This window comes from Cyanistes caeruleus, chromosome 2 (assembly GCF_971803275.1).
Source record: "Cyanistes caeruleus chromosome 2, bCyaCae1.hap1.1, whole genome shotgun sequence".
Classification (NCBI taxonomy): Eukaryota; Metazoa; Chordata; class Aves; order Passeriformes; family Paridae; genus Cyanistes; species Cyanistes caeruleus.
Window position 1 is genome coordinate 83,916,380 of NC_141702.1, and position 23,604 is coordinate 83,939,983.

Consider the following 23,604-nt stretch of genomic DNA (forward strand, 5'->3'; position numbering starts at 1 on the left):
AAGTGGTTCTTTCTTTGCAGGATATATGCATTTCTGCTATGAAGGAAAAGGACATAGAAGCCAAACTGTCTCAAGTAGCTGAAACCTGGGGAGCCCAAAGTCTGAGCTTTGCACAGTTCAAATCAAGAGGAGAGTTACTGTTAAAGGGAATTGAATCAGCAGAAATTATGATATTGATGGAGGACAGTTTAATGGTTCTGGATTCTCTACTGTCCAATAGGTACTTGGCATTGCTCATGTATGGCATTTTCAGAAATACACTGCGATAGTAACAATACTATTATTGAGCTGAATTAGCAGTAAATTTGAATTAAATATTTTTTAATGAAACAAAATATTGCAAGGCCTAATGAAAAACATCCTTATGAGAAAGACTTCCATGCACATTCAATTGAGACAACTTTCGTCTCAATATATTTGAATGTAAACAAGCTGCTAAAATCTTTCCATAATGTTGTTCTTGTTCTATGTGAAACAAGTTAGTTTGTTCTAGGCTTGGGGTTTTTTTTTCATCATTTTAAGTCATCATTTTATAATAGCTTTATTTAGAATTAAATAGTTTATGTTCCTCTCCACTTTTAGATACAATACGGCATTTAAAAAGCAAATTCAGAGCTGGGTTTATAAACTAAGCAACTCTTCACACATAATTGAAGAATGGCTGGTTGTGCAGAACCTATGGATCTATCTTGAAGCTGTTTTTGTAGCAGGAGATATTGCAAAAGAGTTACCCCAGGTAAACTTTACAATGCTTGCCTAATATTGTGTACCAAAAGCTTTCTGTGCAATAATTTTCAACAGATTATACTTTGGTTTTCCTACATATAGGAAGCAAAGCGTTTTCAGAATATTGACAAATCATGGGTAAAAATAATGCAACGAGCTCATGAAAATGCAAATGTAGTTGCCTGCTGTGTTGGAGATGATACTATGGAGCAACTTCTTCCTCATTTACATGAACAGTTGGAAGTATGTCAGAAATCACTTACAGGGTATGAATTGACTTTTACTGCTTTACTGTATTGTAAATAATTTGTATGAAACATTTATTGTATTTCAGTCTTACTTACACCCCTATATAGAAAAAAATACAACCTGGAATAGTTTAATAGTTAAAAAAATAGTTAAAAACCATCTTGTTCAATTTTAAAGATATTTAGAGAAGAAAAGACTGCTGTTTCCAAGATTCTTTTTTATTTCTGATCCTGCACTTGTTGAAATTCTTGGACAAGCAAGTGATTCACATACAATCCAGGTATGAACTTATTTTTTTCTACTTATATAAAAAAATTAGAATACATAGAAGTATCTAATAAAATGGGATGCGAATTTTTTTTTATAAAGTTTCATTGAAAAAAATTGTTTTTCTTGCTCTCCATTCTTTAACAGAATGTGAAATTTTGTTACCTGTAATTCAAAACAATCTTCTGAATTCAGAATTCAGAACACTAGAACATGGTTTGATCAAGTGATTTGCTGGTGGCTTCTTTCCCAACTAAACTAATAAAAGAACCCTGTGAGGCTTTCCTGCTTTGCATGTTGCAAAGTTCTTCCAGTTAGTCTGGATTGTTACTGAGGGTTGATTGAGATAAGCCAGTTGATCTCTGCTAGATCATCTTGGAAAACTGTAAAAATACAGTAGACAGAGATAAAATTCTATGCAACAATTTCTGTAATTGTTACCTACAAATGGCCAGAAATTCATCTGTAGGTTCAGATGAATTTTGCTGGATAACCTTATTTGAGATTTTTTTTTTCTGTTTGCTAATGCTAAATATTTATATTGAATGATTCCTGAATTATCCTTACAGCCACATCTGACTTCCATATCTGACAACATAAATGAAGTAGAGTTTCACCCAAAGGATTATGATCGCATACTGGCAGTCATATCAAGAGAAGGAGAAAAAATTCCAGTAATTATATGATTTTTTTTCCGGAAACAGTAATAGATAAATAATTCTATTATTGAACATATAAGATGTAGTAAGATGAATTATTGTTAATTAAAGATAAATATTTCAAGGATTGTTGTTAACAAGACTAGAATATGTCTTCATTAAAGAAGTTGTTTGGATATTAATTGAAGTAAAATCTGTAGCTGTTGTGAATAGAAATTGAATAACTATATAGTAACTCATATTCTTGAACAGAAGGTTGATAAATATGTTCTACTTTATACATTTACTTTCATTAATTTTACAGTTGGACACTCCAGTGGTTGCAAAAGGACCAGTAGAAATTTGGCTGAAGATTTTATTGCAAATGCAGCAGAAGTCATTGCATGGCATAATTAGGGCAGCATTTTACCAAATTAGTGACCCAGGATATCAGTTGTTGAATTTTCTTAATCAATTCCCAGCACAGGTAAGAATACGAGATGTGGACGTGGGTGTGCAGTCTGGGTTGTATCTGAGGGCAGGTGGAAGGTAAAGAGCACATGGGATCGCTAGTATGAGGAAGTTTTCATAGAGGAAGCAAGGGGATGGATTTGGTCACTAGAAGGTAATCCTAAACCACTTTGATTTTGAGACCCAGTATACAGCATTTTTTTTGGTTTGTTTTTTTATATTTTTTTTTAGTTCTCTTGGAGAATATAAAATAGAGCTTTTATTTTCTGTAATGGATTTTGAATCTCTTTCAACTGCAAGTAAAATTGCATGTGCAGATCGATTTCTCTCCTAAATTAAGATTGCAAGAGCTATGATGATGATTATTTGTCTCATAATTTACAGGATTTACCTCATAGTTCGTGTATTTGTCACTATGATAATACAGTCCTAGTACAAGGCTATGTTGAAGGATTCTAGAAACTCATCCATCTTACTGATAATTCATAAATTTCATTAAAAATTAATGAGCTGCTTCCCATCCTGTATTAATTCTGAATCTGTTAATTGCGGACTGGTACAGTGCTGGGTGTAACTTTTAGTAAAAATTTTGCAGTCCAGTATGTTGCTATTTTTAAAAAAATCAATATATTTGAATACTTAATAGAATTATCCTAAAGCTGAATTTATGATGTAATTGAGTATTGTCTCAGCAGTGTTTATTTGAAAATTTTCACTACCTTAAACAAATAAAGACTGCCTTGTTTCATGTCAGACATTTTGATGTAGTTTTACTACCTTCTGCAAAGATCATTTCTCATATCTTGTGAAGTTCTTATGCTCCAAATGTTGTTTGTTTTGGAAGGGTTTGGTGAAGGAATTTTTACAAAGAAAATCTGTGTTACAGAAGAGAGAAGAAATTAGGCAAAATACTGACAAATAAAATGTTTTCTTCAAACTGACGTTTTCCTGGCTCAGTAGCTGCTGTTATAGATAGCATGAGATAGTCACATCCGAATATTTATTTTATTTATTTTTTGTTTTCCTTTGACTCATTGGTCATTCGAAAATCAATCTTTTTTTAGACTCTGCCTATGATCTGCTCACCATTTGAAATCATCAGGATATCTTCTAATGCACAAATTCTGTAACCATTAGCTCAGTACAGGCATAGGGAGCCAGAAAAGTTGAAAGATGTTGAGTAAAATTTTTAGGGCTTGGTGCTTTGTGAATATAGAAATGCGAGTAATAAAAGTAATAAAGGGGCACAGTGTTTGTCTGTAAATTTTGGCTGTGATTATTGTAAATCAAAACTAATCTGAGACAGTAACTTACGTACAATATCTTACAACTCTTGACCTTTATTTGGAAGCAAAATGATTTGTAGTTCAATGTGCTCTAGGCTGTACTCCAGGCATGACAGAATGTTAGAAGGCAAGCCATTCCATGTTCAGTGAAAATTCACAGCATCTTAATGTTCTTTAATTAGTTACAAATTGACAATGGAAAATTTTCAGAAGGTCTTCTTCCCCCAGATCCACTTTAGGTATGTATTACTGGATCCTCTAAAAGAGTAGAAGGGAAACTGACACTAGTCCTTAGCTTGAGTATATCTCATTATGAGACAAATTTTTGTAAAATTTTAAAATGCTTTCTCAGCAGGTTGTGCAGCAGAGCAAATTAATTCAGGCATGGTGTCCTGGTGAAATGGATTCACGTTGGATATAGTGATATTTTGGAACTGTCTACACCATAATTTATTGTTCCTGTTATAACTAAGCCTTCTGTAACAGCTAGGGTTCAACAAGTGATTCCTTTGTATATTTTTCATGTATTACACTTTTAGGTTGGATTACTGGGAATTCAAATACTGTGGACACGTGATGGAGAAGAAGCTCTACGCACTGCTAAGGATGACAAAAAAATCATGGATGTAACCAATGCTAGATTTCTGGATATTCTGAATACATTGATTGGCCAGACCACACAGGATCTTTCCAAGTTTGAGAGAGTGAAATTTGAAACACTTATTACCATTCATGTGCATCAGCGTGATATTTTTGATGATTTGGTAAAGTATAGATTTTGATTTCTGGCAACTAAATACATTTTCTATCATAATACTCTTACATGTGGTGGCTACAGTTACATGTGTATGCATATATAAGAGAAAGATGTCCATAATCTCACCACTGTAAAAAAAATGCAGTTTTGCTTAAACTAGAATAACATTATTTAGTTCTATCAACTAAATATTTTTGCCAAGTATTTACACTTTTCTTAGAATTTTTAAATTTTCCCTGTCCTCTATAAAGTTTTATTTTGGTAGACAAAACGAAGTATTTCATTCCTCTGAAAAACAGTTGTACTACTCTTACTTGCATAACTTAAGAAGCTGAGTGCTGAGGTTGTTGTAACTGTAACATCATTTTCTCATGGATCTACAGAATCTCAGTTGGCACATGGCTGCACATTCCTAAGGAGACACAGAACACAAGCAAACAAAAAACCTACTAAAATCTGACAATAGTTGCAATTCTACTTGAATTTTTGAGACCGTGCTAAATTGTTACCAGTCCTTTATTCTGTGAGGAAGGGCATTCTTCAACACTGTCCCTCACATATTTCCAGAGGCTTTTTAGATTATCCAGCATTTTGCTTCTCTGCCTCAGTCACATCCTTCCCTCATCATGCCCTTTGTTACAATGAGTAACAGAGTGCTATTTGTATTTCTCACTTGGAAAGTGGACTGCCCTACCAAAGCAGTTTAAAATTTCTTTGATAACATAGATGTTGGGATGATTGGGTTAAGCATCAGGGTGTTTTTTAATATCAGTTTAGCATACATCTGAGCATGTTATGTCATGCTTATTGTATTTAAGTTTACTTACTTTAAAGGAACTTTAATCTGAGTAATCACTCATTATTCACATACAAAAAGGCATTTTATCACAGTTGGTAAAGGCAATAAGTGTAGATGCTCAATTATAACACATACCTTTATTTCTTTTAAGGTAAAAATGAACATCAAAACACCGACTGATTTTGAATGGTTAAAGCAGTCTAGATTCTACTATAAAGAGGATTATGACCTCGTCATCGTAGCAATTACAGATGTTGATTTTATTTACCAAAATGAATTTCTGGGTTGCACTGATCGTCTGGTTATAACACCTCTTACAGACAGGTTAGAAATGCAATTATAGATAAGGAGTACTTTTAATATCTATAGTGTTTATTTAACATGTATCTTTAAAGAGATGAAATCTGAGTAAAGTCCTGTGTGGGCTAGATCATTCATGAAAACATTCTCATACATTTGCTTAATATGCTCTTTGAGAAAAGGTAAAATAGGGTCCCACTAATGTGTACACTTACTAATTCCTTTATCACTGCCCAGTCTTAAAAAGAACATTTAATAATAAAATTACTGTTTTAAGGTTATATAGTAACATATGGTTAAGCAGTATACTGAAGAGAAGATTAGGTCAAATATTTCAAATTTTATAATAAGAGATTCTCTGAAGATTCTGTGGCTTCTTTGAAAGTCTAAGTAAAAGCTGTATGCACTCACCTTCCTTCTTCTGTAGCCAGGCAAGTAAATGGTCATTTTGTTTCAAATGTGGTTTAACAAAGAACTATATTTCTTTTTTCCTCTTGGGAATTTCTTTTCTTCCTTCCTTGTCCACATTCTTTCTCCATTCAATCCTTTCTTGAGATGTCACTTTTAACCAAATGAGAAAATAAAAGACCAAGAGATACTTCACTTGCAGAAAGATCCCCTCAAGAAAGAAAAACAACTTCCAACCTACACTCATTTACTTTGATATCTATGTGGTATATGTGCCTCTATGACTTTCTAAATACCTTTATTTCTCCAGAAGAGGTAGAACTGCTATTGTGACAGTATGGAAAGTTCAGTAGATTTCTGCAGTGAATTGTATTGCCCTCATAAACTGAGTATTTTTGATGTAAAATTGTTAAACTCTACCCCAAAACTGATTGAAGTAGAACAGCAGAGATTAACGCTTCCTGTCACTTCAGAACTTCTTATTGTATAGAAAGCAAGAAAGTTCCTGCAGTGCAAGTTTGGTGTAACAAATTACAGTGATTCAAACTAAACTGAGGAACCAATTAGTTATAAAATTCTGTCCAATTATGGATTAAAACCAGAAATACTTCAGTTAGAATGTGTCCAAACTCTGTTGACTTGACAGTGAAGATACCCCTTAGCTTAATTCCTTTAGCATTACTCTTCCATACCTTGCCATGAGTGAAAATCATAACTAAGGCTCACATGTAAGAAAAACTGTAGTCCAGACCTTTTAAAACTTAAAAAAAACCAAACAGGGTTAAAGCTTAGGATTCTTTTTTTCTAGAATTTTATCTATTTCTTATCCATAACAGGGGAAGGGGCCATCCATATATCCTTATTCTTTCACACTTGGATTTAGTCAACAATAACATAATTAAATGTATACAGGTTAGGATGCTGAAGAATATGATACAGCAGAATGTGCTCTTTATAGTTGCCAGAAAATTTAATGAGAAATACCTTTATGGAATGTGCATTAATTTTTTAGGTTGTTAACACTAGGATTTGTTTCTTTTGTTGTTTGCTTGATTTGTTGGTTTGGTTTTTTTCTTTTATAAGTAATGTTTAAATACTATATTTTATGCCTTTTACCTCTCTGAACATTTTGCACTGAAATCCATGGAATTGCTTTATGAAGAAGTAGGGGCTGTAGAATCTATTGTATAACTTATCTGTATTTTATACATATGGACTTATATCTTTAATATAATTTAATAGATTAACATCAGTTAATATTTGTAGGTGCTATATAACTTTAGCACAAGCTTTGGGAATGAACATGGGAGGAGCTCCAGCAGGACCAGCTGGAACTGGTAAAACAGAAACAACGAAAGACATGGGAAAGGCTCTGGGAAAATACGTAGTAGTTTTTAATTGCTCTGATCAAATGGACTTCAGAGGTTTGGGCAGGATTTTCAAAGGTAAGATTTCTTCTTGTAGGATAGAAGAGATTTCCATATATCATTTAGGAGGTGCAGGGTGCTTACTCAGTACCTTATTCATGTCAGGTTTTGACGGTCTCCAGGGATAGATGTTCTGCAACACCTCTGCTCAAGTGTTTTACTCATTCTCATTATCACATTTTTTATACTTCCTCTGGCTTAGAATCTTCCACATTGAAACAGACATCCATTGTCTTTTCTTCTTCCTCTGCACCTCTGAAACAAGACTGAATCAAATTTCTCAGTCCCTCCTATTAACTAGTTGTCAACAATAATAGGTTTTTCCCTTTGCTTTCTCTTCAAGCTCAATAAATGCTGTTCTCTCAGCCTCTGCCACAGTGTCATGTCCTCCCTCCAGCCACTGACCATCACAGCAGCCACTTGGTGCACTCATGCCAATATATCAGTGTCTCTCACCTGCTGGGAAACCCCAAAGTGAGCATGGTACTCCAGCTTATATCTCACAAGTGCAGAGTAGAGGTGAACAGTGATATGCCTCACCCTGCAGACTATGCTCTTACCCAGTAGTCAGCTGGCTTCCACTGCAGTGAGAGCATAGTTTTGATTCATGCTTAATTAGTTGTTAAATGGAACAGTAGTTCGTTTTCTGCAAAACTGTTTTGCAACCCAGTCAGCACAGAGCTTGTACTACTGCATGGGGTTATTCTGGTCTAAATAAGGGACTTGAACTTCACAAGATTTCTGTCAGCTCATTTTTCAGAGTAATGTTATTGTATGTATTGGGTAGCAAGAGACATAGAAGTGGCTAAAGCTATGGGTTTATAAACATATTACCCATTTGAAAATCATTAAAATTTTAGAAAATCTTTGAGTGACAAAATTAATGACAGACTGTCTTCAAAGCGATTTAGCCTTAACTGTGCAACACAAATAAACCCTGAATGACTTGCATAAATTGTTCACAATTTAATAGCAAACTTTCAGTATACATGCAAGTAAAACATGGTTTGCAGGTACTTCAGTATCATTTGGGAATAAATGCTGTTAGAAGCTTTTTACAAAACATTCTGAAAGGAAAAACAATTCTCTTAGGTGCTATTGCATACATGTTACTTTTCCAATCAGAAATTAGGCAACTGTGAAAATAGTCCTGTAGAAAAAATATTCTTGTTATTAATATAGTACTTCTAGATTTATCTTTTCTTTTTCTTTCTCTGGGTTTCCTTGACCACAGGGCAATAAATAAAACTAATATGACTTAATTACTTGTAGGAAAAGTAATTTAGTCCAGATACTCAAATATACTTGAAAGACAAGAGATAACATTTTTTTCTTTCCCTGTTTTAGGTCTTGCACAGTCTGGATCTTGGGGATGTTTTGATGAATTCAATAGAATCGAATTGCCTGTCTTGTCAGTAGCAGCACAACAAATCTATATTATTTTAACAGCAAGAAAAGAAAAAAAAAAGCAGTTCATTTTTTCTGATGGAGACTGTGTAGATTTAAATCCAGAGTTTGGAATTTTCCTAACTATGGTGAGTGTAGTAATAATTTCAAAAAAGTGACAAATTATACTACATAGAGGTTATGTGACAAAGTGAATAACTGGTTTTATTAATAAAATAATGTCACTATAGAATTAGATTAAATGCACAGTAAATAAATTATATGATTGTTCATGAATGGCATGCCTTCATTTTGACTTTAATATTATTGAATGGGTTCATTATTATGTCCCTTCATTGCTGTATTGCTGTTCACCATGCAGACTAAGAGTTTTGCCAAACTTGCAGAATTTTCTGTGCTCACTGAGAAGACTGAAACACTAATACACTTTTACTAACATATCTTTAATAATGTTAATAGTAATGCATTAATAATTCACAAATGTTTTAATAATGTTAACATATTAGTAGTTTAGTAGTATTAATACTTTAACAGTATTAATGAGAAAGATAATGAAGGGAGGGGGTAGAAAAAGAGCATTCACTTAAAGAGAGAGATATAAGAAAGATATTTTTCAGGGTCGGAGGTCTTGACTAATGGGTACCTACGTGGATATGTAAACATTCTTCGATCTCCTGTAATAATAACTTTCAGAATATGCTGTCTTGTTGGCATGAGATTCATGAGGCTTCATAGCACTGTTTCGTGTAATCTCATGGACAGGAAATTTTAAAGTGTACGTTTCTTAATTCCAAGGCAGATGGCAATCCAAGATTACTTAATGGGAGATTAAAATTACAATAATTGATAGGCAAGGCTTCTAACTCCAAACTGCTCTAAGTATTTATACATGCATTTATTTTTATTGAACAATAAAAAGGAGGCTATTTGGACTATTGCTAATAATAATAATGATGCATTATGTTTTCTTATTTAGAATCCTGGATATGCTGGGCGTCAAGAGCTACCAGAAAACCTCAAAATTCAGTTTAGAACTGTTGCAATGATGGTTCCAGATAGACAGGTATAATTCCTGATGAACTGAAAGGAAAAGATGTATTTTCATTTGCTGACCTCTCTTCGAGAGAAACTAATGGAATTTCTACAATATTTGTATTTCAGATAATTATAAGGGTTAAACTTGCAAGTTATGGATTTATTGATAATGTGGTCTTGGCTAAGAAATTCTTTGTTCTTTATAAACTTTGTGAGGAGCAGCTCACTAAGCAGGTAATGTTATGTATTCCCTTTGTATTTACATAGTAAAATCTACTTTTTGGATTATGCAGATTGTTTCTGAAACATCACTTCCATGCCTTTTACAAAATAATGAAATACTTTAAATGTAATTTAAACAAATACCTCTATAAAATTTCTTACTAAATTACTACATTAATTCATTAATATGTTGTTGTATATGCACATTTTTTTGTTAAAAATGTTGCTTTTTAGTTAGTTCCATGTGCATGAGCTTCTCTGCTAAAACATGTCAGCCTGACAAAAATTATCCTAGTGATGTAATTTTTCTGTAAAAATTATCTAGGCCTAGGGTAAATAGTTGGAAATTGGAAACTGGAAACCACAGGAGAAACATTTAGTTTGATTTAAGATGATCATGTCCCCATAGCACTGCCTTGCTCTGAAGTCTGTGCTTTAAGATACCTTAGTTGAAAAGACATGGTCTAGAATGGAACAATTAGTTTTTTAGAACCCTGCTATTCAGAGATACAAATTTTTTTCTGTATGACATGATAAATGGTGAAATTAATTAAATTTAAATTAGGAAAGAAAAACCTTATTCCACATACACATCTTCCTGAAAACAACTTTATTATTCTTCATTTCTTTGAACAGAATAATTCCTAAACATCAGCAACAATTCCTATTTTAGCTACCTCTTCCAGGCAGGACAACTGTACTATACAATATGTAAGTAAGGCTTGTTATATGGATGAAATAAATCTAGAGAACTTGTTACTGATGCATAAGCCTTCTTCCACTTTCTAGGTCCATTATGACTTTGGTCTGAGGAATATCCTTTCAGTACTGAGGACTCTTGGAGCTCAAAAGAGAGCCAGGCCAACTGAAGGCGAACTAAGTATTGTCATGAGAGGGTTAAGAGATATGAATCTTTCTAAACTGGTAAGAATCTAATTTAATATTTTAGCACCAGGTAGAGGCAAGCCCAATAGATATTTCATTGGTTTTTTATGAGTTCAGAAAATCTCAAACATTCTTTTCTCTAAAATTTGAAACATGATAACTTTCATGTTATCATTGAACAACATAGAGAGTTTATTAGACTTATAAAGAGCGTTAGTTATGCAAAGGTTCAAATACATTAATAGTGGCTTACATCTGCATGTGACTTTCAGTGTCCTGACTTGTGGACAGACTGACCACTGTACCAATAGTAAGTTGAATAATGAGTATCCACTAAATCTTTTAAGACTTTTAAAGATTTCTTTCCAGATAGGATGTTCTTTCCAATATGTATTACAAGTGGTTTCCAAATCAGTTTTATAAATAGACCCCAGTGTCTACTAAGTGGGAAACCTCCTTCAATTCTAAATTTCCCTTTAACATGGCTTATGGATGACATTTTCAAAATGCTACTTTTGTAGCAAGCTCTCCTGTTAGCTGTCTGTAAGCATCTGTATCTAGAAAGTATGTTATTACTGCTTGTTCATTTTAAAACAGAGACTAATTTTGATTCGGAAATGCTCTTTGGATAACCATCCTTTAAACATTTAATATTTTTTTTTAAATTTCAGATAGATGAAGATGAGCCTTTGTTTCTCAGTCTTATCAATGATCTTTTCCCGGGGTTGCAGTTGGACAGCAGTACCTATGATGAGCTTCAGGCTGCAGTAGCTCATCAGGTTGAAGAGGCAGGATTGGTTAACCATCCGCCATGGAATCTTAAGCTTGTTCAGGTAAAACTTTTTTTTTCTAAAACATTCTTCACAATCAGGAGTCAGAACAATGTGTTATTGGCTTGACCACAGTCTTAGCCAAGAACCTGCACATCAAATATGCGAAAAACTAAAGGTTATGTGTACACCATACCAAGGAAGACCAATGCAAGGGATGTGCACTGTCGTGCCTATAGATCTTCATCCTGGACTGATACAAGCCTTTATTCAGCTTACAGAGGAAGAACAGTATATGCTTCATCTAAAAAGTTTTTGGTAGCCAGGAAGACTACCACTGTTTTCTGCCATTAAGTTCATTCATACTTGCATAGACAGACTGACATGGATTTATCAAAATATGGATATGATCTAGTATCAGTATCCAACTTGAGACGGACAAAGACTCTTTAAACTATTAGGGTTACAGAGTGTACGTTTATTGGCAGCACTGGGCCATTGTGTAGGGTCACCCCTTAATACACATGGCCCTGAAGGCAGGCAAATACAGACTTCTTTTTTACCGAGATATTGAATACAAATACATATTCATAACCCTGTTACCACCCACTCCCCACTTCCTGTGCTAATTAAGAAAAAGCAATTAAGCATGCACAGTTTGTTCCTTGAAATGAGTCAGTGGTCTTTATTATGGGGAGAGGTCACAAAAGGGAGGAAGGAATATATCTCTTCCTCTTTCTGACCTTTCTACCTTTTCAATACAAAGTGACAAATGAACCCCTGGCCAGGCTCCTAATTTCATGTTTCCATTTAGTTTCTGGGTTGCAATTGTCTTACGTTCTTGAAGTTCCTTACAAGATTCTTAGTTTCTTATTACAAGGCCAACTGAACAAACATAATGTTGACAGACAATTAGTTATTAGCTAATGATTACCTCCTAATACTAAGGCCTCTCTATTTTAATTATATTTAGCAAGGATTAATTTTAATTAAGGCTTTAGCTTTTCTAATATCTTAAATTCTTCAAAGTTTATGTTTCAACACTTCCACAGCAAACCTAATGCTAGTATTAAAAGACAAATAGAAAATTCAGTAGAGAACTCTCCTGAATCTAGACCCATACATAGTTCTGAAGAAAGTGCAGTCCCTATGTTTGTTTCAAATAATTAGGTATTTCAGCACTGTAGTAATTAATCATACTTCTGTAGCATTAATGTTTTGCTACTATAAATTTTTCCTTTTGAATAATATAGAAGATCTTTTTTCAAATCTCACAAAACTATTTCCAGCTGCTTAAAAAAGTTTAGGTAAAATTTAGTTCTGTGAACCTGTAAGCTTGCTTAGCACTAAAAAGATTAGGAACTGAAGCTGTGTACTCTTCCACAAAACACTAAAATTTAGCAAATTCATGCTCATTTCAATCCTGAGCATATAACTTGAATGTCTAATACATCTTAACCATTACTAAGTGCAAGAAAAATTCCAAAGTATGTATTTATTTTTATTTTGATTTTGATTTTGAAATCTTTTATTTTGATTTTGTTAATAGTTATATGAAACTAATCTGGTACGTCATGGATTGATGACACTTGGACCTAGTGGGTCTGGAAAAACGATGGTTATAACAGTATTAATGAAAGCACTCACAGAATGTGGCCAACCTCATAAGGAAATGCGCATGAACCCCAAAGCTATTACTGCTCCTCAAATGTTTGGAAAACTAGATGCTGCAACTAATGACTGGACAGATGGAATCTTTTCTACTCTGTGGAGGAAAACACTGAAAACCAAAAAGGGTATGTAAATGCTTTCCATTTGGTAACATAAAAATGTATCTTGAATGATGTATTGAAAAAAGCCTATTGAATTCACAAATGTTCTTCTTGAGGAAAACTATAGAGAACATATGAGATGAGATTACACTTCTTAAAAGGACACCAGTTTAAAGATTTATTATTTCAGTAATATATCTACTACTATTAAAAAAAAAGAAAATTTTTCTTGCCACTTCAGTTCTACAGTGTAGATATGTTACTTGGAAGCTGATAAATCATAAATTAGATTAATTTGTTCTAATGGCATTATCTTGATAATAATGTTATTGTCATGGTTTTAAATACATTGATTTCCCATATTTATATTTCAATATTTTAGGATTGGAATACTGAAATTCCTTCTCACAATGTTTCACTTGTATCTGAAAAAATAAATATATTAAAGAAAGGGAATTCTTCTAGGAACCTTCCTAGAAGGGTGTTTATCTTAAGAGACAGTTGAATTTCTTACATTCGAAATGCATATTTTTTTCTCTATTAGAAATTTTCTGTGTTTCAAATGAAGCCACAATTCTAAAATTTAATTGCCAAAACTTAGGTGTTTACGTCTATGTTTATATTTCAAAGTATAAGAAAAATAATTAACAAATTTTAAGAACAAAGGAGTGAGCTTAGGTTTCATTATCTTCAGAGAGTTTCATTAACTGTGAATATTCAATGTCTCTTGTTTAGTTGCTCAAAGAACCCTCATTTTAGCAATAAAATACTAAATTCCCCAACCTCCCTGTGCTACTGGAGTAGGGTTGGCGCAGGAGGAGGAGGAAGGAAGAGTTAGATTTGTGAAGAAAGAGGTTGAATCTGGAGAAATAAAATGAAGTGGGGTGAAGGTCATCTATGTATTTGTCTTTGTCACTAAAGGATACAAAATGATTCACACTACTACCTTCAGTGTTGGAACAAAAACCCGTGGCTTTATTTCCTGACTCCAGTATTTACAGATTCTTGACAATGACCAGGGATTGGATAATGAAGTTACCACCTTCCCAGGCACACTGGTCATGTGAAACATCCATCAAAGGACGTTTCTTAGAAGGAATGCATAAACCTCTATGTTTACAGTTACTTTCCTGAGAAAGTAGCTACAACTATGAAAATGAAGGTTTAATTTTCAAGGCGACAGTCTTGATGCTTCCCATCATCCATATCTGTGTTTGCAATAAAATAATGTTTTCCAAGTTGTTTTTTTTGCCCATGACAGTTGGTCTTTATCTCAACCCACAAGCATTTTCACTGTATTCTCTCCCTCTGTCCTGTTGAGGGAGCACAGAGTAGCACAATTTCTATCTGATAGCCAGCCAAGGTAACAAATATTCAACACTACAAAGGTATATTTGTGTCCTCATTTGCCACCAATTGTTTCAAAAATATTTCCTTAACTGTCACTGTCAGACATGAAATAATTCACATAGATGCAGCTCAAAGTGAGATGAAAGAAGAATAAGGTTTATTTGCTCCTTCAGTATTAATAGGCTTTTGACAATGACTAGGGATTTGATAATCAGGTTATTACTTTCTTAACTACACTGGCCATGAGAGATGTCTATCAAAGGTATATTTTTAATGGAATGTTTAAAAACATGTTTATAGTTACTTTCCTGGGAAAGTGGCTAGAAATTATGAAAACAATATCAAAAGGTCTGATTCTCAGGGTGACAACTGAGTATGCAATTTGTTCAGTAATGAACATCCATATAGATGGCAGAAATTACAATAAATGAAATAAATTTTTATATGACATTGAAGTTCTAAATAATCTTTTCTACACTTATTTTCTTGCTTTTTCAGCAATATGATATTAACTATTTCTCTTTTGATTATTTTTCCAGGTGAAAATGTGTTTCTGGTTTTAGATGGTCCTGTAGATGCAATCTGGATTGAGAATTTAAATTCAGTTTTGGATGATAACAAGACCCTCACTCTTGCAAATGGAGATCGAATTCCTATGTCTCCTTCATGTAAACTGTTATTTGAGGTCCACAACATTGAGAATGCCTCTCCAGCAACAGTTTCTCGAATGGGTATGGTCTTCATCAGTTCTTCTGTCCTCAGCTGGAGACCAATATTGCAGGTAAGATAATTATTGCTGGCTGTTCCTTATTATACCTTGCTGTACATTTTATACAGTATATTATTGTGGATTTTTCCTTCAGGCATGGCTGAAAAAACGTACTTCTCAAGAAGCTGAACTTTTGCAAAGTTTATATGACAGAATCTTTGAACCAGCATATACGTATATGAAACTAAACCTTAACCCCAAAATGGAGCTTCTGGAATGTAACTACATTATGCAGGTAAAAGAGATACTGTATGAGTCTGTATGAATTGACTGACAATAGTAAAAATGAAGAAATAACAAGGAGAACATTTGATAGCCATAAAATTTAATTTGAAAATATTGTCTCCTGTCAAAGAAAAGCTCAAAATCAGTTTCTTGGCCAATATAAGAGGAAGTGTGAAGATGTACAAAAGAAAATTTTTCTTCTCTGTATTACTTCATACCTAGGCTAGACTTCTAATGATTGGGATTTGCAGGCTTCAGTAAATTTCCAGAAGTCTATGTTTAATAAGCTAGTGGATTCATTTTGGTTCATTTAATACCTAAATATTGTGGTAAGGGTCACTGTATCTCTACTAGCAGTGTCAGCAGAGAGAGGAGAAAAATTCTATTTTTCTTTTAATCTTCAGATGTGATAGGTGCAATTCTGTCCATCAGCTCTTTCAAGGTGAATATAGTAATTTTTGCCTCTCCTTTCTTATCAGTTGGAATTCTACCTTGAGTGGAGTCCAAACTATATCAGTGATTTATAAGTAATATAAATATGTGTTTGGCAGATTTTGCAAGAATCACAGTCCTTTGCTGCATATCTCCAGCTGATTAGTTTATGAGACTGTTGTCATCTGCAGTTTCTAAGTTTCCAGACTTTCCATTTGTCAATGTAATCTACCTTTTATTTTGACACACTCATAAAAAATTTAGTGGTGCCCCTGAAAAGAGTCTAGGCAAGATAATGTTCTAGATAGCACTCCAGTTTAATGTTAGATTACCGAATTTGCACCCAATATCTTTTTGCTGTTCATTAGAGGGTGAGTTTCAGATTTTCTAGACTATGAAGTATTTTACTGCCAATCAATAGCCACAGTAAATGCTGGAGAGCTTAACTGTGCAGTGTCAAATGCAATTAGAGTATTTTTATAATTAAAGTCACAAGCAGAAACAAATGAACTAACCGCTTTATGATGTGTAATGGACAACATTTTTGAGACAGTTACTGTTTTTCTTCTGTATTTCTTATTTGTGAAACCTCTGACTAACTAAGCTTTTCTTCATAGAAGATTTTTCCTGTGATCAAAAGTTTCTGTTATTTTTGATTAGCACTTGTTAGGAAGTGTCAGCAAGTCAGTGCTCTATTTATGCTGCTTGATCAGGGAAATATTTTCTTGATTTAAGCTGTATTGAATGTTTCTTTGTGTCAATGAAAATCACTAGTAAATTTCTGTTACATCTGTGGCAAATTAAATTACTCTTAGCAGGCCTCCCTGATTGTGTTATCTAAGAGCCAGTGACCAGAGATTTTTACCCTACTTGTACGTTAAAATCCCAGCTTTGCCGTAAATGGTCTCTGTGCAGAAACCCTGTACCTTATTAGCCTCCTGATTTGTTGGGTCTTATGTCTCTTTAGCAGTTGTAGAATTCAGGAGTTGCTGCTTCTGTTTAGTCCATGCATTTTCAAAAATTACAACCAAAACAAAAAAGTTGCATCTGGTAGACTTGTAGTTGAGTTCCAAAGCTCACTTTTTGATGTTCATCCAAACATGTACATGTACCTGATTATGTGCCATTTGTTGGCATTCACAGTTTAAGTTGCCTATTCATGTATAGTAGCTTTATAATGGTTTAATATAAATATGATCTCACCTTTGCTTTTCTCCTTGTAATTTCCACTGACTTTCTAACATCCTCTGGCCCACCTCATTAGGTAGACAAATGCCATTTACCTTAGGATATTCAACACCAGTCTTTTCTTTAAATTTATCCTGCTTTATGAGTCTATTGGAGAAGTCAGTAAACTTGTAGCTAAAGGAGATCTGATTGATACAGTCTGCATGAAGGCTCAAACGTGTTTGACATTGTTCTTTACCAGGATGCCAAATAGTCATAGCAGAAGATAGGAGTTTAATTTCTAGATAAAATAATGTATTGAAAGATAGGAAATGTATGACTGTATTATCAGCTTTTAGGAAGGACAGAGGTTATCATTCACCCTGCAGCACCTTTGTTGGGATCAGTGCTGTTCAAAATGTTCATAAACAATTTGGAAAAGTTTTTGGTGAAGACATTTATTGACAATACTGGATTATTCAGGGTGTTAAGGACAAAACAACTAACCATGAAGAACTGTAGACAGACTTTATGAGACTGAATAAGTAGGTAATAAAATGGCAAATGAAATTCAGTGAAGGTAAGTGTGAAGGAGTTCACACAGGAAGAAAACAAACTGTTCAATGCCATGAGTAGCAGACCTATGGGACATCTTGCCAAAGGTTGTAATAGAGAATAAAAGTTTATGTAGGCTCAAGACCAGTCTTTCAGGGTGGAAAAAAGCACATGGAATTATAAAAGCAGAAAAAGTATGTGTTGTTCAGAAAGTCACAAGCCAGAGAGGGTACCAACGGGAAGTAGTACCCCAGCAGCACCACAAGCCAAGAGAGATTTTTTTCTTTTACTCTTCTCCACTTTTGGCCACTGTTGCAAATGAGATGCTGGGCAAGTATTAGAAGTATGTGTTACTATATTACTTCCCACTCCAAGTATGAGATGCATAAAGAGTACTAATGCCAAGAGCTGACTGAAAATCTCTTTCACTGTTAAAAAGGTGTATTTTGAAACAGTATGCTGTGCACTGCCTTGCATAGAAGGGGAGTACAAATGGGGTTATCTAAGACAGTCAAACATGCGAATTTATAATCAACACTACAGAATTGTAGATAACAAGTTACTATTTTTCTAGAATCTGGACTCCAGTTCCTTGGAAACAGAGTGAAGCAATCACATAATAGAATAATTTAATCTATTTTTTAAAACTGAAAAAATAGAAGTTAATGTAATATATACATGAATTGTACCATAATTGAGATAAATACATCAGATAGATGCTGAAAATTCTTCCATGCTTAAAAATGGAAAGAAATGGTTAGGCTTCTCCTAGTCTGAATATTATAAAGTCCCTTAAAAATCTGTTTTGTTACCCTAGCTCACATATGACATTTATTTTGTAGGCATAATTTGAAAGGATAATTGATGATCAAATTGCCTAAGTAATTTTGGAAACTTTGTTTAGTTTTATATAGCTATCTTTAATAAATTTTATTTGGTTTCTTCTTCTGAATTTTTTGTTTGGATTTTTTGTAATCTGTATTGATTTAAATTTTGAATACATATAAATAACACATGTGTATGCATATATAGGTAAATTAAAAAATATTATATAATATTTTCTAAATGCATATTTTAAAATATTTTCAGTCCATTAATCTTCTGGAGGGCTTGATTCCATTGAAGGAAGAACGTGGTGTATCAGCTACAAATCTTCTGCATAAATTGTTCAACTTTGCAATAATGTGGAGTTTAGGTGCCCTTCTGGAGCTGGACAGTCGAGATAAACTTGAAGCCTTCATTAGAGCTCATGATAATAAATTAGACTTACCAAAAATCCCTCGTGGCAGCAATCAAACGATGTATGAGTTTTATGTTAGTGATCGTGGTAAGAAAAAGAACCAATATTGTTTTTTAAACTGTCATTTTATAGCTCTGTTTCTGCTTTAGTCCTTATTATACAGCCCTATGAGTTAAGGTTTTTTGACAGCGTAGTACCAGCACATCTGTGAATGTGAGAAGTCAGAGACAAGAGATAGAGTGCTCTTTGCTAATGTTTTATTATTTCTTTTTAATTTGCTTCTTACAAATTACTTTTCTATTAACTTTGCCAGCCTACAGTTTGTAGATAATTTATGCTTAAGCTAGTTTAGTCTAGCTTAATATTATTTTATGTTTAATTTTCTTACATCTGGTAGTTTTTGTTAAAGGAATAAAATCTGATTTTAATTTTGCTTAATAATTATTACTCACTTCTAATAACCAGTCATAAATCTGAAAGATTATAGAATTATAAGAATAGTGAGATATTTTGATTCTTGATATTTTGAATAGTGTGCTATTTTCTAGAACAAATTTTTTAGTTTAACTAGCACACACAACCATTGTCACAAAAACCTTTCTGTTATGATAGAGAGTATGTTCTCTTCTGAAGAAATTGATTTTTCTCATATACAGATCCAATTGGTTTTTTGCCAGCAGCATTGATTCAATGTACACATATGCAATCCATATTGTCATGTTCTGTAATTTTGTCATCAGCAGTGTGATAATTAGTTTCTAGGTAAACATTCTTTGGGGTTTTTATTTAGATAAGTATATATAAGTTTAATAAATATGTCTACATTTAGTAGGATTATACACTAATTACTCATGGAATAATTACTAATTATAATTAATTAAATAATTTATAATAATAAATAATAATTATAGAATAATTACTTAGATCATGACTAAGTGTGTCTTTTGTTAGGTGCATTTTAGGCAGATTTGAGAAAATTTATCGGGTTTTATATTTTGTAGTATTCTACCCATAAGATCTATTTGTTTTTAAATTATTGTATTAATGAAATATTGAATGTATTGAACATGATCGGAATTTTTTTGGTTTGGTTTGTTTTTTGTTGGGTTTTTTTTGCTTATTTGGGTTTTTTTGGTAATTTCAGGTGCCTGGGAGCACTGGAGTAAAAGAGTTCAGGAATTTGTTTATCCAACAGATCATGTCCCAGACTATGCATCTATTCTGGTTCCTAATGTTGATAATACCAGAACTCAGTTTTTGATAAACACAATTGCAAAACAAAAGAAAGTAAGTACAAGATTACATATTTTAGTATATATTTCATTTATATATAAACTAAATAGAAAACTACTTAAAAGTAACTGGATGTTACAATTGTTCTTCATCAATCATCATCATCAGTCATTGTCTCTAGTCGTTGCTTCCTAGGCGCATCATTATATTGTTTTATTTTTATTTTCTTAATATGGATCCTCTGTAATTATTTTTGTGCATGAACAAAACTTTAAAACATAAAGGAAGGAATTTACAGGAAGTCTTCTTAGGATCAGCTACTAAAAGAGACTTTTGCAGCTGATGTGTCGGAAACTGGAAGAAGTTTGGCAATTGGAACAAAAGCCTCTATCTAGCATATTCTTGTTTCTTCCTTTCCCTTTGCAAAGAAATTTCTTGGAGAATCTGTGTGGGATGAAAAACACAATACCACATATGGTCTCAGTGCATATGAAGACATGAAAATCCTATCGAAAAATGTTGCATTTAAAAATAGACATAAAAACTATTATTTTCTCAAAAATAAGTCTGTTATGCATATATAAACATAAGTTTTGATATTACTTATGTGGTTTAAATATCTGTTACAGGCTGTTTTGCTCATAGGAGAACAGGGGACTGCAAAGACAGTCATGATTAAGGGATATATGAAGAGATATGACCCAGAAGAGCATTTGTCAAAAAGTCTAAACTTTTCATCTGCCACAGAACCATTTATGTTTCAGGTAAAAATACAGTTTTTAAAAAATCTTGCCTACTATTTCCTTGCTAAGTATATAAAGGGTACTTAATTCTGATTTTGAATTCAATTCTAAAGGACCATTTTTGTCTAAGTCACTTCAATATTTCAGAAAATTCTATTAAAATAATTTTTGCAGATCAGAGTAAAATATAGCCACTCACATAGAGATATCTATATTCATGATTGCTGTGTGGTTTTGTCATTATGGAATTCTAAGAATCTTCTTTTTATTTTTTGCTAAAGACCTTTGATTTTCTTTTTAGCTTTTTGATTATACATTGGGTTTTTCTGATTCTTCAGTATACAGTGTTAATATAGTTTTTATAGTATAGTTAGTATAGTATATTTTTGTTAAATGAAGAACAGATTTCAACCTTTAGGTAATTTTATTTTTCTTCAGTTCAGGAGTAAATACAGCATCAGAAATTCAATCTTTAAAGACCTCTAGCATGACAACTTTGTAGAAATTTCTCTTTCCCATGTAACTTGGTAAAAATCCATATAAATAGAAAAATATGCTGTATATAGTTTTTTCAAGTGACTGAAAGGATGTTTAATAATGCTGTTATAATGCTGGTATGATTTGATATTACTAAGTTGCTAGGATGTGATTCTGTAAGTTAAATTTGCTTTATTACCAATTCAATGCAATGAATTTATGATGATGAGCCTCTGGTAGGAAAAAGAATTAATTTTGGAATATTTCTTGATTGAAAAATCTATTTGTAGAATATTCCAAAATCTGGCATCTTTTTAAAGAACCTAATGTAAATGTTAGTAAGAAAATAGTAAAAATCCAGTGTCACAGAATGTCTGCTGAGTTTTTCTCAGCAGGTATTCTTATGTGTAAGAACTCTGGTCATGGTTTGTATTAAAATGAGACAGAACAAGGCAGCCATCCTTTCAGGCATGCAAGGCTTATTGAACAGTCAGTATCTCTGTCCCAATGTCCTTTACTAAGCATATTGTGGGTCCTTAGAACATTCTTGGAAACAAATTCCCGTCTTGCTCATCTTGGTACAGAAGGTGTGTGAGAGAACCGTAGTGTGTCTTTTTTCTGCTGCAGTCCTGCAGCACCTCAGAGGAGGGACTCCCTTAGCAGCGAGTTAGCTCAAGACATAGCTCACTCTGCTGGTTTCCAATGGAGAGATGTAGCAACAAACCAGGTGAAATGCTTCTAATCACTTGAAAGAGTTATATTCAAGATTGTTTGGGTGGTTTTTTTGTTTGTTTGTTTTTTTTTTTAATTTTGAGTCACCATTCTAAGGCTATTTGAAAGGTTGTGTGATTTTGGATTCATTAGACATGGTACAAAGTCATTGATTACTTATGTAATCACTTACCAGTTTCTCTTCTTCACCTTAACCACATATTCTCTGTAGGCCTGTATCTTAAAATATTTATCAATACCCTGTTGTAAAAATGGGACAAAAACATTGGACAAAAGATGTGTCTATTTTCTGTTTCAAAAATACTATTAATACTTTTATCTTTATGACAGCACATGCTATTCATATAGGGTGACATTTGTGTTTTATGGAGAAAACATTACTTATCAAAGGAAAACATCTGGTACCATCTTGTAAGGTTTTTTTTTCTGTTATTATTGAGGTATCTTTAGAAAGACTGTAGAGCTGTAGAACTTCGAAGAAGTTTCAGTTATATATCCATCTTACTTTTCTATTGCATCCTCTTTCTTGCAACCAAAATATTAAAATTTTGCATTACATCCCTCACAAGGCACTTGGGAAATAAATCATAGTTAAAGGAATCTAGGTTGCCTCCATGTACTCTGCAGTTGTATTGCAAATATTAAACAAGTGATATTAGTTTGGGAAATGACAATACTGATAAGGAAATAATAATTTCAAGATTTGGAAACTTTTTAAAAACCTCTGATAGCCAGAGGTTGGTTGCAGGACAGGAGTTGTGTTCCTTGGGAAATGGGTTCCTTAATGCTACAATTAAGGATGAAACTACTAACAAAAAGAGGGAATCATTGGCTGGGTGCTGTAGCAGACATTCAACAATGTCTTTTAAATACTTTAGCTTTAGATATAAAATGAGAACTAACTTTACCTTTTTAGAGGACAATAGAGAGTTATGTGGACAAACGTGTTGGAAGTACTTATGGACCTCCTGGGGGCAGAAAGATGACTATTTTTATTGATGATATCAATATGCCATTTATCAATGAATGGGGAGATCAGGTAAACATTTTCAATATTTACTACTTATTTGAAAATTGTTATGCTTTTTATATATGTACACGTGTGAATCAGTGGACTTCTTAAATATTTTAATTAACTGTTAATTATTGGAAATGCTTTATGATTTTGGTACACTGACACACACAAAAAAGGAGACCGCTAGATTTTTAGACAAGTAATATAATGATGCCATATTTTACACAGCCTCCACTTCCTTATTTTT

At 33.1% G+C, this 23,604-nt stretch overlaps 1 protein-coding gene across 7 annotated transcripts in view; it reads left to right on the forward strand.

Annotated features, from left to right (window-relative positions):
• Window positions 1-23,604, forward strand: part of DNAH8 (dynein axonemal heavy chain 8) — a 126,586-nt gene that overhangs the window by 51,530 nt on the left and 51,452 nt on the right. For all 7 annotated transcript variants that reach the window (XR_015283599.1, XM_086878340.1, XM_023924402.2 and 4 more), the window contains 21 exons: window positions 21-220; window positions 583-736; window positions 829-992; window positions 1,153-1,255; window positions 1,812-1,916; window positions 2,206-2,367; window positions 4,177-4,401; window positions 5,345-5,517; window positions 7,168-7,346; window positions 8,676-8,863; window positions 9,712-9,798; window positions 9,897-10,004; window positions 10,782-10,916; window positions 11,549-11,710; window positions 13,197-13,443; window positions 15,309-15,550; window positions 15,633-15,773; window positions 19,007-19,244; window positions 20,302-20,444; window positions 21,020-21,154; window positions 23,259-23,381. Coding sequence is in view for 6 of the 7 variants with exons in the window: in XM_086878340.1 (XP_086734466.1) it covers window positions 21-220; window positions 583-736; window positions 829-992; window positions 1,153-1,255; window positions 1,812-1,916; window positions 2,206-2,367; window positions 4,177-4,401; window positions 5,345-5,517; window positions 7,168-7,346; window positions 8,676-8,863; window positions 9,712-9,798; window positions 9,897-10,004; window positions 10,782-10,916; window positions 11,549-11,710; window positions 13,197-13,443; window positions 15,309-15,550; window positions 15,633-15,773; window positions 19,007-19,244; window positions 20,302-20,444; window positions 21,020-21,154; window positions 23,259-23,381 (3,414 nt within the window). In the remaining variant the exon portion in view is untranslated. The remainder of the gene's footprint in view (window positions 1-20; window positions 221-582; window positions 737-828; window positions 993-1,152; window positions 1,256-1,811; window positions 1,917-2,205; window positions 2,368-4,176; window positions 4,402-5,344; window positions 5,518-7,167; window positions 7,347-8,675; window positions 8,864-9,711; window positions 9,799-9,896; window positions 10,005-10,781; window positions 10,917-11,548; window positions 11,711-13,196; window positions 13,444-15,308; window positions 15,551-15,632; window positions 15,774-19,006; window positions 19,245-20,301; window positions 20,445-21,019; window positions 21,155-23,258; window positions 23,382-23,604) is intronic.